We start from the raw sequence: 17,390 nt of genomic DNA, 5'->3' as shown, positions 1-17,390 counted from the left end.
ATGGTTTGTTCTGTAGACAAAAAAATAATTGCTTAATTGCGAAAAAATATTGCTTAATAGGGCTAATAATATTGACCTTAAAATAGTTTTTTTTAATAATATTTTTTTTTCTGGGTTTTAACCTTTAATGTATAAGACAGTAGAGATTATTGACAGGAAAGCATGGGGAGCAGAGAGAGGGGAAGGATCGGCATAGGACAGCAAGGCGGGAATCGAACTCGGGTTGCCGTGAGCACCGGAGTGCATGTGTTGACGCACTAACCACTACACCACTGGCGCCGACTAAAATAGTTTTAAAAAAATTAAAAACTGCTTTTATTCTAGCTGAAATAAAACAAATAAGACTTTCTCCAGAAGAAAAAAATATTATAGAAAATACTGAGAAAAATTTCTTGCTCTGTTAAACATAATTTTGGGAAATATTTGAAAAAGAAAAAAGAAATGACAGGAGGGCTATTAATTTTGACTTCAACTGTACATGTATAATTCTACAAACGTTCTGGTACAAGCTGAGACAACAGTATTATATACATTTGAATTCATCAAGAAGTTAAAGAGGCTATATGTAAGAATTTACATTTTTAATAGCTTTTTATTGCTAATCCGTAGATTGACTTTTATGTGGTGCAGCAAATATTTAGACACACACATAGACATCACCTATATACTATATAACTGCAGGTTAACTATGCTTATATAATAACATTAAAAGTTAACAAATTAATAAATAAAATAAATTAATAAAAGTTAATAAATAACTTTTTATAATTACTGTTATACTAACTGTTAACTGTTGAAAGTTCCAACGCGCTTTTAGTAATCTTCATGCTCAACCTGCAGTCTGTGTGGGTCCTAACGCCCCAGTATATTGATGGGGACTCTATACTGCTCAGTGAGCTACGTCTTTCGGACGAGACGTTAAACCAAGGTCCTGACTCTCTGTGGTCGTTAAAAATTCCTGGATCTCCTTCAGGAAAAAGAGTAGGAGTTTAATTGCAAACTAGCCTCTGTCCATCCTGGACTCCTAATCATCCCCATATCCTAATTGGTTCCATCACTCTGTCTCTTCTCCACCAATCAGCTGGTGTGTGGTGCGCATCTGGCGCAATATAGCTGCCGTCGCATCATCCTGCACACTGGTGGAGGATGAAGAGATTCACCCCAATGTGTAATGCGTTTGAGTGTCCAGAAAAGCGCTATATAAATGTAAGGAATTATTATTATTGGTTAGTTAGTTATTAGTAACTAAAAAAGTTATGGTAAGTTTTCCGAATTTAATTGTAATGCAATAATGTGCACCTTTTGTAAAGCTGCTTTGAAATAATAATTATTGTAAAAAGCGCTATACAAATAAACTTGAACTGAACATTTACATATTAATCATTAATAATTCATTATTATTTATTTACTATTTAATTATTTACATATTAATATAAAGTATGAGCAGTGTGTGTGACCACCAGTGCCACTAAAAACAAAGGTTTCTGAATTTCACATATAGCCCATTTAAGTAAATAATTAATAATAAATAATTATGTAAATAATTACGCCTTACTTATCACTCCAAGCCCCAGTCCATTCCACCTGACCCCAAGGATTCCGGACCCGGACCAGCTTTTCTTTTCGACTTCTGTAATTTACCTGACAAGATCACACATTTAAAAGTTAACAAGTAAAATACTTTATTAATTATTAACCAAGAAAACACTCATATTTAGTCTGATCCAAGGCAAAGTTTGAATTGTAATGCCAAAGGAACCCAAAAAATGAAAGACACTCAGATGTCTAACCTCAGTTGCTCCAGTAAGAGAGTATGCATGTCCTTTCACAAGCTTCTGATAAGTGACAGCCTCAGAATCTGCAGCACTGGTGATCTGTAGTAATATAAGCTCTGTTTTATTATCAGATCTTAATTTTCGAGTATGCTGATTTTTCACATTTGTTTGAGCTCATACATCTATTGAGCATCCCAACAGAGCTCCAGAGTCCAGGGCTTTCTTGATGATTTGAAACAAGTTGGTCGGTGCACGTTTCAGCTCGTACATCTCTGCAATCCCACCGGTGAAATCCTCAAAACCTTCTGTGGTGGAACCTCCAGAAAGGGCTTCATAACATCCATTCGCTCTGATTTAAAGAGCACAGTGTCATGCAGAGGCAGAGTATGCAAAAAAAAAAGAGATTAATATGTAAACTGTGGTATTAATAATGAAATATGATTTATACTATTCATCACACAATAAGAAGGTAACCACCACTAGTATTGGCACATTCCTGGCACTAACTTCAGTACGATGCCATTAATAATATTCATATTTTATATCATTGGAAAATATAACATATGAACTGTATGAGTATTTTAGGTTTTCTACATCATTAATCCTACCCAATACCTAAACCTAAACTATTACCTTACTAACTATTAATAAGCAGCTAATTAGTAGTTTATTACAGCAATTAGTCTTAGTTAATGGTTTGTTAATAAAATAAAATTATTTATACGATTCATCACACTATAAAACGGTAACCACCACTAGTTATGGCACAATAGTGTCATTTCTAACTTCAGTATGATGCCATAATTAATATTCATATTTAATATTATTGGAAAATATGAAATATGAACTATAATTTAGGTAACACTTCAGTTTAAGACACAAGTCACACTATTAACTATTGGCATATGGTCTATTATTAACATATTAACTATTAGAACATATAATGTATGATCTTATTCTACATCCCTAATCCTACCCAACAACTACCTTACTAACTATTAATAAGCGGCTAATTAGTAGTTTATTACAGCTAATAGTCTTAGTTAATAGTTTGTTATTAAAATAAAATAATTTATACTATTCATCACACTATAAAACAGTAACAACCACTAGTATTGGCACAATAGTGACATTTGTAACTTCAGCATGATGCCATAATTAATATTCATGTTTAATTTCATTGGAAAATATGAAATATGAACTATAATTTAGGTAACACTTTAGTTTAAGACACAAGTCACACTTTTAACTATTGACTTATTGTCTATTATTAATATATTAACTGTTTGTTAATATACTGTTTGTATCTTATTCTACATCCCTAATCCTACTAAGCAACTACCTTACTAACTTTTAATAAGCAGCTAATTAGTAATTTAATGAGCTAATAGTCTTAGTTAATGGTTTGTTAACGAAATAAAATTAGTTATACTGTTCATTGCACTATATAAAAGGTAACCACCACTAGTTATGGCACAATAGTGGCATTTCTAACTTCAGTATAATGCCATTAATAATATTCATATTTAAAATAATTGAAAAATATAACATGCAAACTGGGAAGGGCATCCGCTGCGTAAAACATGTGCAGGATAAGTTGGCGGTTCATTCCACTGTGGCGACCCCAGATTAATAAAGGGACTAAGCCGAAAAGAAAATGAATGAATGAATGAATGAATGAATGAATGAATGAATGAACATGTGAACTGTATGATAATTTAGGTAACACTTTCGTTTATATCACAATACACACTTTTAACTACTGACTTATTATTGCCTGTCTGTTATTAATGTACTGTATTAACTGTTTATTAAAACATATAATGTATGATCTTATTCTACATCCCTAATCCTCCCAACAACTACCTTACTAACTATTAATAAGCAGCTAATTAGTAGTTTATTAGAGCTAATAGTCTTAGGTAATGGTTTGTTATCGAAATAAAATGATTTATACTATTCATTGCACTATATAGAGGTAACCACCACTAGTATTGGCACAATAGTGGCATTTTTAACTTCAGTATGATGCCACAATTAATATTCATATTTAATTTCATTGGACAATATGAAATATGAACTATAATTTAGGTAACACTTTAGTTTAAGACACAAGTCACACTATTAACTATTGGCGTATTGCCTGTCTATTATTAATACATGAACTGTTTATTAGAACTTATAAAGTATGATCTTATTCTACATCCATAATCCTACCCAAGACCAAAACCTAAACTATTACCTGACTAACAATTAATTAGCAGCTAATTAGTAATTTATTGAGCTAATAGTCTTAGGTAATGGTTTGTAAGCAAAATGTAATCCTACCCAATACCTAACCTACCTTACTAACTAGTAATAAGCAGCTAATTAGCAGTTCATTGAGCTTATAGTCTTACTTAATGGTTTGTTAATAGCCTGAACTGAGACAAGTATGTGCAAGTCAACTGGATAAACACACAAAAAAGATGAAAAAAAAAAACTTAAGTTGTTCATGTAGGTCTAATATTGTGTTTCTCTCTGTTTTTGTGCTTAAACATTTAAGGGAGAAATCAGATGTGCTTCAGTATGTTGAATTCATTTCTTTATATATGTCTTAAACTGACAACAATCTAATGAAGCTGTAAGATTTTACATTTGAGTCACAGATACAATATATTGATGCACATTTTTGCATCGAATGTTTACTCCCATAACTGACTTTGTTTATAAGAATACTTTTCAAAACTGGTATTTTGATGTTAGTTAATATAGAAGTAAAATATGTATGCAACCTGTTTTTTTCCCCTCGATAGGTCTTAAAACATGAAATATAATCAAATAATAAACAATAAATCTGTTTTACTTAACACAAAATTGCTGTTGGCAATCCAGAACAGTTTGATTAGTAATATGAAATAAACCTGAACTTTATTCCTCATAAAATGTTAAAGTTTCATCAAAAATAACTCCACATTTTTAAAGATTAACAATAATAAGATATTTTTGAGCAGTAAATTCACACTTTAGAATAATGGTAACACTTTAGTTCAGGTCACAAATCATGCCATTACTACTGGCTAATTACCTGCCCATTATTAAGATATTAACTGTTCATTAGTAGTTATAAAGTATGATCATATTGTGCGTTCCTAATCCCACCCAAAACCTAAACCCAACCTCTACTTTACTACAGTGACTAAACAGCTAATTAGTAGTTCATTAAGCTAGTAGTCTAAGTTAATGGTTTGCTAAGTGTGACCTAAACTAAAGCGTTACTGGAATAAATTCTAAAGGATCACATGACACTAAAGACTCATGTTATGATACTGAAGATAATTTAAGTTGCATTTTGTGGCTGTTATTATGACTCAATGACTCAAGACAAAATCATCCCAAGGCAAACCCAACAAAGGGGAGCTTATGACTCACTTTGCATAGGCCTTCTCCAGCAGAGCGCTCCAGAACTCAGAGCCTGTGACGGAGTGAACAAAGAGCAGTTCTCCATCTCTAGTGGGCAATCGATCATCGACCACCACATCCACCCATTCTCCAAACTGCCAAAACTGCAAGCATTAAAACAAACGCATTAATTAGGGAGGAATCATAGTGGATGATAATTAAATTGCAGCCTTGTTGTCCTTATAACACAAGAGTGCACAGCAACAAGCGCCAAATCTCAGTCTGACACGCCTTCTGTATCTGCAGGGCTTGACAATAATATCTGGAATCACTTTACAGTCAAGATCTGCAAAAGATTTTCTTTTTTCTTTTGAACAAACAAAGACAAAAAGGTAATCTGATACTGGAAACTGGTAGTCATTAACCTCCATACTATTCTTTTCTTATTATTATGGATGTCGATGACTGCATTCATTCTTTTCAAAATATCTTTCACTTTTCAAAATATCTTCTTTGGGGTCCAACCTAAAAAAGAAACTCATAAAGATTTGGAAGCAGCGGTTATTTACAGTATGCACAATTGGATCTTCCACCACTGGAAGTGTGGAATCATGGGAGTTTTGGTCTTCATTACTGTTGTGATCGCCAGTTGTGTTTTCTCCACTGGAGATTACGTCTGGTAACTCCATCTCCCAGAACTCCTTGCACCCATCAACTCTTGCTACAGCTGGCAATAATCTGGACACTCACACACACTCGGCTGAAACTTATGATCACTGATTACATGGACTATCTATACCACTCACTTTCACAGACACTTTGCGGAGTCTTGTTTCTCTCACAAACATTACAAAGCGTTTTTCCTTGTTTCTCTTCCCGTGATTTGATTTTTTTATAGTTTAGCATTTTGATTCTTTGCCGCCTAGCCTAACCTCTTGCCTATATTTTGACCACGTTATTCTTTATGCTCCTGTTTTGCTGCTCTTTTTGACCATTGCCTGTACAACCTTGCCTTTATTAAACTGCATGTGGATCCAGACATCTGTTGTCAGCGTCTGCTTCGTAACAATTACATTCAATGGGACTCATGCAGAAATCATGTTGATGATTTTTTTTACAATAAAAAAGTAGAGTGCTGCGCTTTTTATGTCACTAGGCAACCACTGATTTAGTTGCATATTGTGTTGAATTTTTTTAATCAACTGCAGGCTAAGGTTATTATAGAAAACAAAAAAACAAAAAATGAAAACTAGAATTTAAAAAACATTTTCATTAACTTAAATAAATTAAAAACATGTTGTTTTTTTCAAACTAGAGCTGAAACTGTATTGTGTACATACAAAACTAACTAAAACTAACTAAAATTATAGCAAAAATATCCTTCGTTTTATTAATTCATTCATTTTCTTTTTAGCTTAGTGCTTAACCGCCAACTTATCCAGCATATATTTTACACAGCGGATGCCCTTCCAGCCGCAACCCATCTCTGGGAAACATCCATACACACTCACCCACATTCATACACTACGGACAATTTAGCTTTTCCAGTTCACCTGCACCACATGTCTTTGGACTGTGGGGGAAACCGGAGCACCCGGAGGAAACCCACGCGAACGCAGGGAGAACATGCAAACTCCACACAGAAACGCCAACTGATACTGGAAACTGGTAGTCATTAACCTCCATACTATTCTTTTCTTATTATTATGGATGTCGATGACTACATTCATTCACCAACACATTTCAAAATATCTTCTTTGGTGTTCAAACTTAAAAAAGAAACTCATAAAGATTTGGAAGAGCCAAAACCCAGCCGAGGCTCGAACCAGTGACCTTCTTGCTGTGAGGCGACAGCACTACCTACTGCGCCACTTTGTCACCATCCTTCGTTTTAATCTTTGTAAATATATTTAATACATGCAAGCCTTTTAGAAGCAACTCGATTTACTTCACGCTGCCAGGTGTTTGACCATACGGCACCTCAGGGTCTGTAATCGGGATGCCATTGGCCAGATCAAGCCTCCTCCAGTCATCCAGTCATAGACAAAAATAACCCGCGACAAAAAAACGACTGGAAATGACAGCAGCACAGTGACACTTAGAAGTATTAGTTTAACACATTTTGCCCAATAATGGATTTTATTTCTGTATTAGTGAACGATTCGTTCTTTTTAATCAGATCTTCTAAGTGAACCGGTTGAACTAATTCACCAAATCAAACTGAATCATTTGAAACGATTTGTGTCTCTAGTAACGTTAAGCACTTGTCCACAAACAACTTACTTTTTATTATGCCTTATACCCCCTCTGACTCAAAATAAACCAATTTCCAGAGTTATTCAGTTATTAGAACACTGAGATCAGATTTGAGAAGCGGTGAACCGATAATACTGCGCATATGTGATTCAGTAAACCGAACACAAACAGTACATGGCAGCCTGCTGAGACTTAACAAGGCTTGAACAACTGAGTGTGGGTAAACAGAGGGCTTAAATGAGAGGATCTAGCAAAATGTAAGTTCATTTCATAACAGAAAGTCAAAATGGAATTTAAATAAGTGAATCATGCTTCAGTTGTGTTGCAAAACATAATTTTCATAATTCTTTCAGAAACTTTTCAGATCATGGTGATGTTTTAACTGACTGAAATTATAATTGCTATACTACATATTTTTGATATGTTGAGTTCAAACTTGGGAGTATTGTCACAAAAGGTCAAGTTCGTGTTAAAGATCACGAACTTCCCATCACTACTGTGTATCTAACCTCAGAAGCAGCCTTGCACACATATTTTACTTAAGGCTGCTGTCTTGTGAGCTGCTGTATTTGAATTTGAGGATGGGTAGATGGTAGTGTTCTTGTGTGAATTTTTTTATTATATTTATTCTGATGATTTTGAACCTTGCACCTAACAAATATCCTAATTTACAAAAAACTAAAACTAACACTGAAACTAAGAAAAACTAAACTAAAACTAAACAATTTCAAAATATAAAATCTACCTCTAAAAACTAATTAAAATTAACTGAATTCTAAAAACAAAAAGTCAAAACGAAATAAAAACTAAAACCAATGAAAAATCCCAAACTATTATAATCTTGCAGCAGGCGCACAGAGTGCAACAGCAAAAAAACGTGAGGCACAAAGGCAGATAAAATGTGATGCATGGAGCACAAAAAACGTTCACAGCCAATAGAAAACTATACAAAAAAAGGCACCTCTCATCACAAAAAGTATGTTCAGCCCCTAAGCTTGAAAGCCATCGAGCTTCTATCCATCACCTCCAGTTCTTCTGCTGGTAATCACATGTTCAAAAAGCAAAGCAGAGCTGTTTTATCAAACAAAATACATTTTAAGGTTCTGTCATAATGTGGCTCTTATAAAATACATAACATATTATACATAATTATTAACATCATAATTAAACATAATTATTTGTTTCCCTGTTCTCTATAAAACCAAACTGGAATTCAAGGGTGTGTGATGTTATTAGCATGAACACACACACTCCATATCACTCCTTAAATTGCTTATTTTCTGGATTTGTACATGCTTTGAAACATTTGGGATAATGTAAGTACACAAGTCCGCAAAATATATGAGACTGTTGTAGTGGTTTTTATATTTTTTAATGAAAAAAATCTTACACATTGTGCCTTTAAGTGCTTATTACCATAGCAAAAGGTGTAATTCAAAAATTCAGTAAGTACAAATACAACACACAAAGGAACTGAGCACACACATCCTTCAGAATCACCGTTGTCCGTCTATTATGAGTCAATGTGACTTCCTGTCCTGACAAAGAATTTCACCAACCCAACCCATAAAAACCAAGCCTGCCTAAAAGCCAACTAGCCTATCAACCAACTAAAACCTCTCCCCAACAAGACTTCCAGATCTCCAAAACTTAAAACGGCTTATCAAACAAGCTTTTATCACCTTAACAAGCTTATAGCAAGCCTTCATTCCTTAAAATGTCATGCTATCTCTCTTTAAGTACTCACATTTTTCTCTTCACAAGATATCCAAGTGCAACACAGCCTTCATTTGCACTCTGTTTACCTGAAAGTGGAAAATTCCAGCATAGTCTTGCCCAAATCCCTGATCGGATGGTACGACACGAGCCAAAACGTCTTCATTGAGGGTCAGAGAGGCAATGGCTGCTAAGAGCCAGCAATCACCTGCAGAAAGAAAACATACTTGATGTTAAGAACATTAAAAGAATGAATTAACAACTGCAAGGCTATTATAAATGTTAATCCTAATAAAACTGAGGTGTTAAAGGGGCTAAATGTTGAATGCTTGAGGCCAGTACTTCTTGAACTCGTTCACATGCAACATAGGGCTGGGTAATTAATCAAATTTTCATACATGTTTTGCATACTTGTTCTTCTAGTAAACCTTCAGCATGTTTTTAGATGAAGCAGCATTTAAAACGCAGTGGTAAATCATTAACAAGCTATGTAAAATGGTATTCGATTTATTCAGACTCTAATGATATTGAGATAATTATTCTGTGATAATGACAGCTGTTTGTGTAGCTTCTCTATGAACTATGGCTCTATGTAGTAAAGTGAACATACCATATTTAATAACATGTTTTAACTCCAAACACACGTCATAACTTCAGTGGAATGTTTGAAATACAGTGCTCAGAATATAGGGTCCCACTTTATATTAAGTGTCCTCAACTACTATGTACTTGCATCAGAAAATAAATACAATGTACTTACTGTGTTCATAATGTATTTGAGAACACTTGTGGTGCTTTGAGTTGGGATAGCGCTAGGGTTATGGAGAGGTTTGGTGGTATGGGTAGGTCAACAACAGTGTATTTACAGATGTAATTACATACAGGTATTAAATCAAGCATAAGTACACAGTCAATACATGTATTTACACAATAAGTACATTGTAACGAATTATTAATTTCGGTGTACGTGCATAGTAGTTTGGACACAATATAAAGTGGGACCGAATATATAAGTACATCCCTCTCACAAATCCATCTTTTGAATGCATATTTTTAATAGGAAGCTATACAATATAATATTTGTGCATATACATTAGATTGGTCAGCACTGAAGCCAAATCTGGAGCTTATCTAACTAAATAACTTACAATAACGGTCCAAAAACTAGTACAGCCAAATTTAAATGTTATAGAAAAATATTAAATATAAATTAAAAAAAAAGAGGAAAAATCTTTTTTATTTTATATATATTTTTCTAAATTTAGCTTGAATTTAATTGTATTACCTTTCAATTTCTAAATATGTTTGGTGACTTAAATATTAATTTAATAAACATATACGTTTAATAAATCTGTTTTGTTTAAATGCACCAAAAAATATTGCCTATTTTCACTGAGAAATGAATACAAATATTCATTTTCAAAATGGGTTGTACTCAATTATGCTGAACACTGTAAGTGCAGCACTGAAATGATTGGGTAGTAGTAGAATTATTATTTATGCTGAATCAATGAAAGGAGAGATATTTTCTGTTTATAATGCAATGTTATGAAGATTTCCTGGGTTTCTAATAGAGTGGAGGAACTATGATGTCAATTTGTATGCAAAGTCGGTGCCAATGGCGTAGTGGAAAAGTGCACCGACACATGCACTCCGGTGTTCGCGGCGACCCGGGTTCGATTCCCGCCTCGTGGTCCTATGCCGATCCTTCCCCTCTCTCTGCTCCCCACACTTTCCTGTCAATTCTCTCTACTGTCCTGTCCAAATAAAGGTGAAAACCCCTAAAAAATAATTATTAAAAAAAAAAAAAAAAAAAAAAAAAAAAAAAAAAAAATTTGTATGCAAAAACCCAAAAGCAACTGAGCAGTTTAGCAGTTCAGGTTCCCTCGTCCCAAAGTCAAGGGGTTATTGGAAAGTGTATTTGGTTATATTGCTTAAATAAGGTTGGTGGCTAACACAAACTCAAGATACTTTCACGTTTTATTCTCCGAAATAAAGCACATCACTTACATTTCACTCTTGATTTTTTTAATTGGTTACGTTTCTTTTAAAAGACGGTTGCTATCAAGTTACTGTATGGACTACAGGCAGTGTTGGAGACATTATACTGTAGGTCATCCAGCTGAACTGGTCTGTAACGCAGCCCGCTTGTGTTGGGCATTTGGATTTGTCAGTTATTTAAGTATTTTCATGAATAGTATTTTATAGTTTTTACAATTTATCTAATTGGGAATTCATTTTGTGTGTAGATAATGCCTTCACTTGTAAAGACTGTCAAGATTAATTTGTTGATCATTTATTTTAATTAAACAATATTATGGGGATACTGCTAATCAGTGCAGCCTGTCTCTTTCCTGCTCCCAGTAATGCAAACGTGTAAATAAATGTTTAAAAATACCTACATATTAACTGTCATTATAACGCAATCAGTTGATTTTTCATCATGTTTTTTCTTCATCTGAACACATTTAACTCTGTCATAACTGCAATATTTACACTCCTCCTTAACATTTAGAGCATATGTAACGGTATGGGCTGCTTTTTGCTGTACAAAAAAAGATTATTGAATGTTGTTCTGTGTTTATGGTGGAACTTGCAGGCATATAGACTTGTCGCTCACGCCTCAATTCTGTTGTCTGTTTGTTATGTCCCTTTATGTATTAACTTAGTAACTGTTACTAAGGTAAGCGGGCTATATGCACGCAAGCGATACACTTATTTAAATATGTCTTATGATAATACTACGTAGGCATATTTATACATACAGTTTTACAACAACCGTAAAGTGAAACAAAATGTATTTCCCACATAAAAAACTTGCCAAAAGGCATGTAGGTCTTTGTGTTTTTGCATATTTATTTGTCTATAATATTTAGCGTGGATTTTAAAATAATAAACAGAGAGAGTAAATCTTTGTCATGGACCCTATTTCTAAAAATAAGCTTGAAAAGTTGTAGTTAGCAGGGTGGCTAGTGGCTAGTGTAGTCTGTTTATAGCCTAATGTTAGCTTTTCAGCTCTTGTGTTTGCATTTAAGATCCAAATGTGCTAAAGGTTGTATTTTCGTGTGAGGATTTTCCGGCTGGACAAAACGTGTAAGTGTAATGAACAGTGTTTGAACACAGAGTTTATTATTTGAAATGCAAAAAAGCCTATGGGAAAATCCTACTTTTTTTTATTTTATCTTATTTTGTAAGAAAGAACCTTACAAAGATACAATATGAACAAGAAGACAAAGAGGTTTACATAAATAATATTCCAGCAAATTAAACAACTTTAAATGATTTACCCCAAGAAAGCGTTTTACATGCAATGTAATTGTTCGAGTCTTTTAAAGAGTTCACATATAATTTAAAGTCCTTTCTGAAATAAAAAAGTAAGGGTGTTTCTTTGAAAATTACATTTATGGATGTAAAATTTTGCCAAAAAAAGAAATAAATTAATAATAAATTTACAATGAGAAGGATCTACATTCAGCGAGTAACCAAAGAATAACATTTTGGGGGAAATACAGAAGTTAGAAAATAAGAATTTTTTGATTAAATTGGAAAAGTAAACCCAAAAAACTTTACAGTAAGTACACTCCCAAAATAAATGGGAACCAGTTTATACTAGCAGCCGATTAGCCTACAAGGTGACGTCATAGTTCCTCCACTCTATTTGTGGGTGTTTAGCATTTCTGCATAAGAGCGCCCTCTGGCCTTCGGAGGATATTTTCTGATGATCATAGAGCTGTGCTTCCCTGTACAAGATGTGCATGACAATTGCAGTTTTGCAATTTCATTTTTAATTAATCGCCCAGCCATAACCTATGGTGAAGTAATGGTGTAGTACTGATTTTATATATTTTCTATTATATATATATATATATATATATATATATATATATATATATATATATATATATATATATATATATATATTGATCAGAAGAAAAAAATAAGTTAGAAATACCAAATAAAGGGGTTTGTATAAGACTACAAACTAAATAGATGTCTATGTGAGACTATTCATTCATTCATTTTCCTTTGGCTTAGTCCCTTTATTCATCAGTCGCTACTGCAGAATGAACCGCCAACTTATCCAACATATGTTTTACACAGCGGATGCCCTTCCAGCTGCAACCCAGTACTGGAAAATGTGTGAGACTATTGTTTAAATTAGTCAATTTCTTAGCATTACATGTTGAGAATACTTTTTTTTTTTTAAGATTCATCTTTGGGCTTTTTGTCTTTATTAAGTCCCGAACTCAGGACGCCCTGAAGTGTTACTGCACCATATGTCAGCACGCTAACCACTAGGCATAAAAATCAAGCTTTTATAGACAGGGGAGGTCCTAGGTTTTTAAATTTCATTATAAGGTTTATTTACATGATAAGATTCATGCATTGGCAATGAAAACAAATAATACATGAACATTTTTACATGCAGACCCGTTAAGGATGCAAAGTCATGAGCTAACGGAATCCAAAAACAATAAAACTTGAAGACTTCAGTCCAAATTTGTAAACTACATAATTATTTTTTATTCCTTTATGTACCACAGAAAAACCAAGAAGTTTTTTTGTGTTGGGAATGACATAAGAGTTAGTAAATGATGATACTATTTTCATATTTGTGGTCAACTATCCCTGTAAGATTCCCACACACTGAGATTCTATCCTCCAGTGGTTTGTTGAAGGCCTACACGATTTGTCTTGCCCAAAATCCTTAGCATTCCAGTCTTCACAAAGACAACTCAGTTTAGCTGGCTGCCTCTAAACAAACCATCCCTTAAATTCTTCCCCAACATGTCAGCTGATAAGTCTTCGAAATGCTTAAAACTCACGGTTATAAGATCGATTATAAGACTTACGGTTATGAAAAAAAACCAGCTTCCTCTTATGATTCATCTTTCATACATTTATGACAACATGTTCCTGATGATAGTATAATGTGCCACAACACTGAAAGTGCTACCAGGGCAACAGTTAAAACTGACAAGCTAAAATGGGTGTTCCTTCAAATAGTTTTTCTCATTATTAAAGAATGAATTAGTCTGAGTTGAAACTAGTGTATTTAATTTAATGCAATAACTTTCTAGCAGAGAGTACTGAAAAATCATACTCAAGTAAAACTACCATTACTTGCCCAAAAATGTACTGCAAGTAGAGTAAAAGTATCTGTTGTAAATATTACTCAAAGTATTAATAAAATGTAGGCCTTTTAAAAGTACTCAAAAGTATGAGTGGTGAGTATTATGCTGTGAATGGCTAATGCTTTTACATGCAATTTGTGCAGGCATGTGTAAACGTAACATTCTGTAGTGGATAAGTTATTGTTTAAGGCCCTTTAGCCATGTTTTTTAGTCATAATACAGTAAACATCATCTTCTCATCAGCGTCTAAACAGTCTCTGAGTGCGTGTAAAGTATTTCGACATCTTCTTGGATGATTTTACTGCTTACAAACACTTTGCTGCATTTATAAAGTGCCCATGTCTTGTGGTTATTACTTTCTATGTGCGATTTGACTGGACAGGAATCACCCGACTGATTTTTCCACTTAGCCAATCCCCATAGACAAGAATAAAATAGTGACTGCAGGTAAGGAAAATAATAGAGTAAAAGTACAGATACAGCACTAAAAACACATTTTTAAAACTACTTAGTAAATACAATTCCTAAGAAAAACTATGAAATTACAGTAATTTGAGTATTTGTAATTTGTTACTTTACACCACTGCTTTCTAGAGTTTAACAAGGCTACAAGTAATACAGTACAACCTATGCAGATAACTAAACTATTAAAAAAAATGTAAAAAAGCATATGTGACAAATACACTGATAAAACAATTAAAGCAAAATCTACAAAACAAAAAGCACTTAATACATATTTATACAAAAACCAAATTGAAATTGATGTGCACCAACTAGTAGCACATTAATGCAGAGTCAGTATAAAATAATAAGCAGACTTGTGAAGCAGAGGCTACAGGAATCATACGCTGTGTTATGCAATGTTAAAAAATCACACCCATCATTATGAACACACACAAGCGATTTCTCTATACGGCTCAACAGATTCATTGCAAGACTAGCAAAAACAAACAGGGGAGCTGAAGCGCAGTGGCACAAAGACTTCTTTAATGTGTGTTTAACGATAGTCTTGTTTATTAGACAGCAGTGTAATTCATTAGGAGAGCATGCAAACATACATGAGGAGACTGGAATACTCAAACCCTTTTGGGTGTGCTTCCTAAAATGTTTCCACATGTTTAAAGGGGACTTCCAAAAAAGTTTTAAAAGAGTAAAGATCAATTCAAGACATCTTTATTTATTGCAATATCGCACATTCCTGGTCATTCATGATAAGGAACACCGTATTGACTTTAAATCTGTCAGAATTGCAGATAGCTGTGTATTGTTTACTCACCTAAAGCCCCTTGGCAAATATCTGTTCTTGTAGCTCCTCCGACTATGAACTCCGGACTGGAAGTCAATTCCTGCAAAAAATTGTGTAAAAATATTAAGCAAGTCTATCCAAACTAAAATGTTCAATGGTGACCATTTACCACTCACATACTCGTGAGATGAGTCATGTGTTGGCATACAGTGCATTTATGAAAATCACATCCCCAACACAGAGTTTAAAGGAGGTTCAAAAAAATTACACTAAAAAATTCATGATAAAAAGTCAAGACAACAAATATTTTATGTTAGGCTACATTCATTTAATAAGTTAATCAGGTTTCAAAAATGTAAGTTTTACAAAGTTTATCTTAATGTTTTATTTCCATAAGTTTGATTGATGTAAGTTGAAATGACTAGAAAAGTTAAGTTGATAGAACTCATAATGGTTTGAAATGGAGGCTATGACACAATTTTAATTTTTTTGCATGAACTATCCATATTTCATGCCACAATAATAGATGAACAAACATTTAGATAGATAAAACAGCATTAAAACCACTCAGATGTTGATTTGGACAGTAACTCACCCCAGGTCTTTTCCACTCAACACCTCTGGTTTTTGACGACCGTGGACCGAGTTCATTAAAGCCCAGGGCCTCGGGAGCGGCTGGGAAAGCGGGATCACAGAAAAGCTGTCCGCGACTCAGGCACTCACTCCTCAAAGTCTCGAAGTTCTGGTTCAGATATTTCACGGCATTGGAGTTCGTCCCAAAGCCAGCCGCCAGGGCTCTCTTCTTGGCGAGTGTGGATGCCACGCCGGACATTTTCTAACTTTTTTCTTCTGCCCTGCGCTCTTCTGCAGCTGTAAAGTTTGACAAAAAATGTTTCTGTGCGTACGCCTTCACCCACTCCTCCTCCTCCAAACACAGGCGTGGTCCTGAGCCTGTAATTTCAGGGCAACTAACAGTCTTTCGCTCCTTTTGCTCAGAAACAGCTCAAAAGCGGAAAAGAAGCAGAAGCCTGATCTTCTGAAGGCGTTTTTGACGCTCGTCTGTTGTTTTGCGCGTGTACACAGGAAGCGTTCATGACTTTTTCAAAACCTCAGTTCAAACCTCAGCCCTGACAGCCATGCTAGTGAGAACTGTTTAACTGTTTTCCAGAATTTTGAGTACCTTTTACTAGTTTATAGATTTTTCAAATGGATTGGTTTGGTTCTGGGAAACGGATTCTGACCTATCTAAAAATCAATCGTGGTTTTATAAGGCCTACAGTAAATGGTTAATAACCATGTTTTTTGGAGTAGGCGTTTGAAACCACTGTTTTAAAAACAAATCATAGTCAAATCTGGTTTACATAAGAAACATTGTTAATTTTTGTTTAATATCTTAATTATTAATATGAATAAATAACTTAAACGGGTTTGTTTTGACTGGTTTTCCAGGCTATTCCAACATCATTGTTTAACATCATAACAGTAGCCCATACCTCAGCTCAGACAGCCAGTAAGAGAACTTAAACTACGTTTGTTTTAAATGGTTTCAGGGTTTTGAGCAAATACCGATAGTATATAACTACTGTTTTACTACAAATATCATGGTTAAACTGTTTTCCCTAAGAAATATGGCTATTTTTGTTAAACTACATTGTTCAACAAGAAAAAAAACATGCATTTTGTTTATTTGTAGTAAAATATGTAGCAGGCAAAAAGTATTCTTCAGCGATAAAGCAAGTTAAACTCCCAAATGAAGTCCTTCATATTTTACGTTGCATCCTACTGTGTTTGCATCACAGTTCCCATCTCCTCTTCTGCTCCAGTTCCTCATCACAGGAATGGAGAGAGATTTTTTTCTCGGTGGACTGCTGCTGCCCTCTT

General features: G+C 34.1%; 1 protein-coding gene across 1 annotated transcript in view; it reads right to left on the bottom strand.

Annotated features, from left to right (window-relative positions):
• The window catches only part of capn2a (calpain 2, (m/II) large subunit a), a 30,670-nt gene extending 14,115 nt beyond the window's left edge, over positions 1 to 16,555 (bottom strand). The window contains exons 1-7 of the mRNA XM_056470451.1: positions 16,105 to 16,555; positions 15,540 to 15,609; positions 9,218 to 9,336; positions 5,187 to 5,320; positions 1,956 to 2,124; positions 1,791 to 1,874; positions 1,556 to 1,641 (exon numbers count right to left, since the gene is read on the bottom strand). Of these exons, the coding sequence (XP_056326426.1) occupies positions 1,556 to 1,641; positions 1,791 to 1,874; positions 1,956 to 2,124; positions 5,187 to 5,320; positions 9,218 to 9,336; positions 15,540 to 15,609; positions 16,105 to 16,341 (899 nt within the window). The 5' untranslated portion in view covers positions 16,342 to 16,555. The remainder of the gene's footprint in view (positions 1 to 1,555; positions 1,642 to 1,790; positions 1,875 to 1,955; positions 2,125 to 5,186; positions 5,321 to 9,217; positions 9,337 to 15,539; positions 15,610 to 16,104) is intronic.
• Between the last annotated feature and the right edge of the window lie 835 nt (positions 16,556 to 17,390).

This window comes from Danio aesculapii, chromosome 13 (genome assembly GCF_903798145.1).
Source record: "Danio aesculapii chromosome 13, fDanAes4.1, whole genome shotgun sequence".
Lineage (NCBI taxonomy): Eukaryota > Metazoa > Chordata > Actinopteri > Cypriniformes > Danionidae > Danio > Danio aesculapii.
This window is presented reverse-complemented; position numbering and strand designations above follow the sequence as displayed.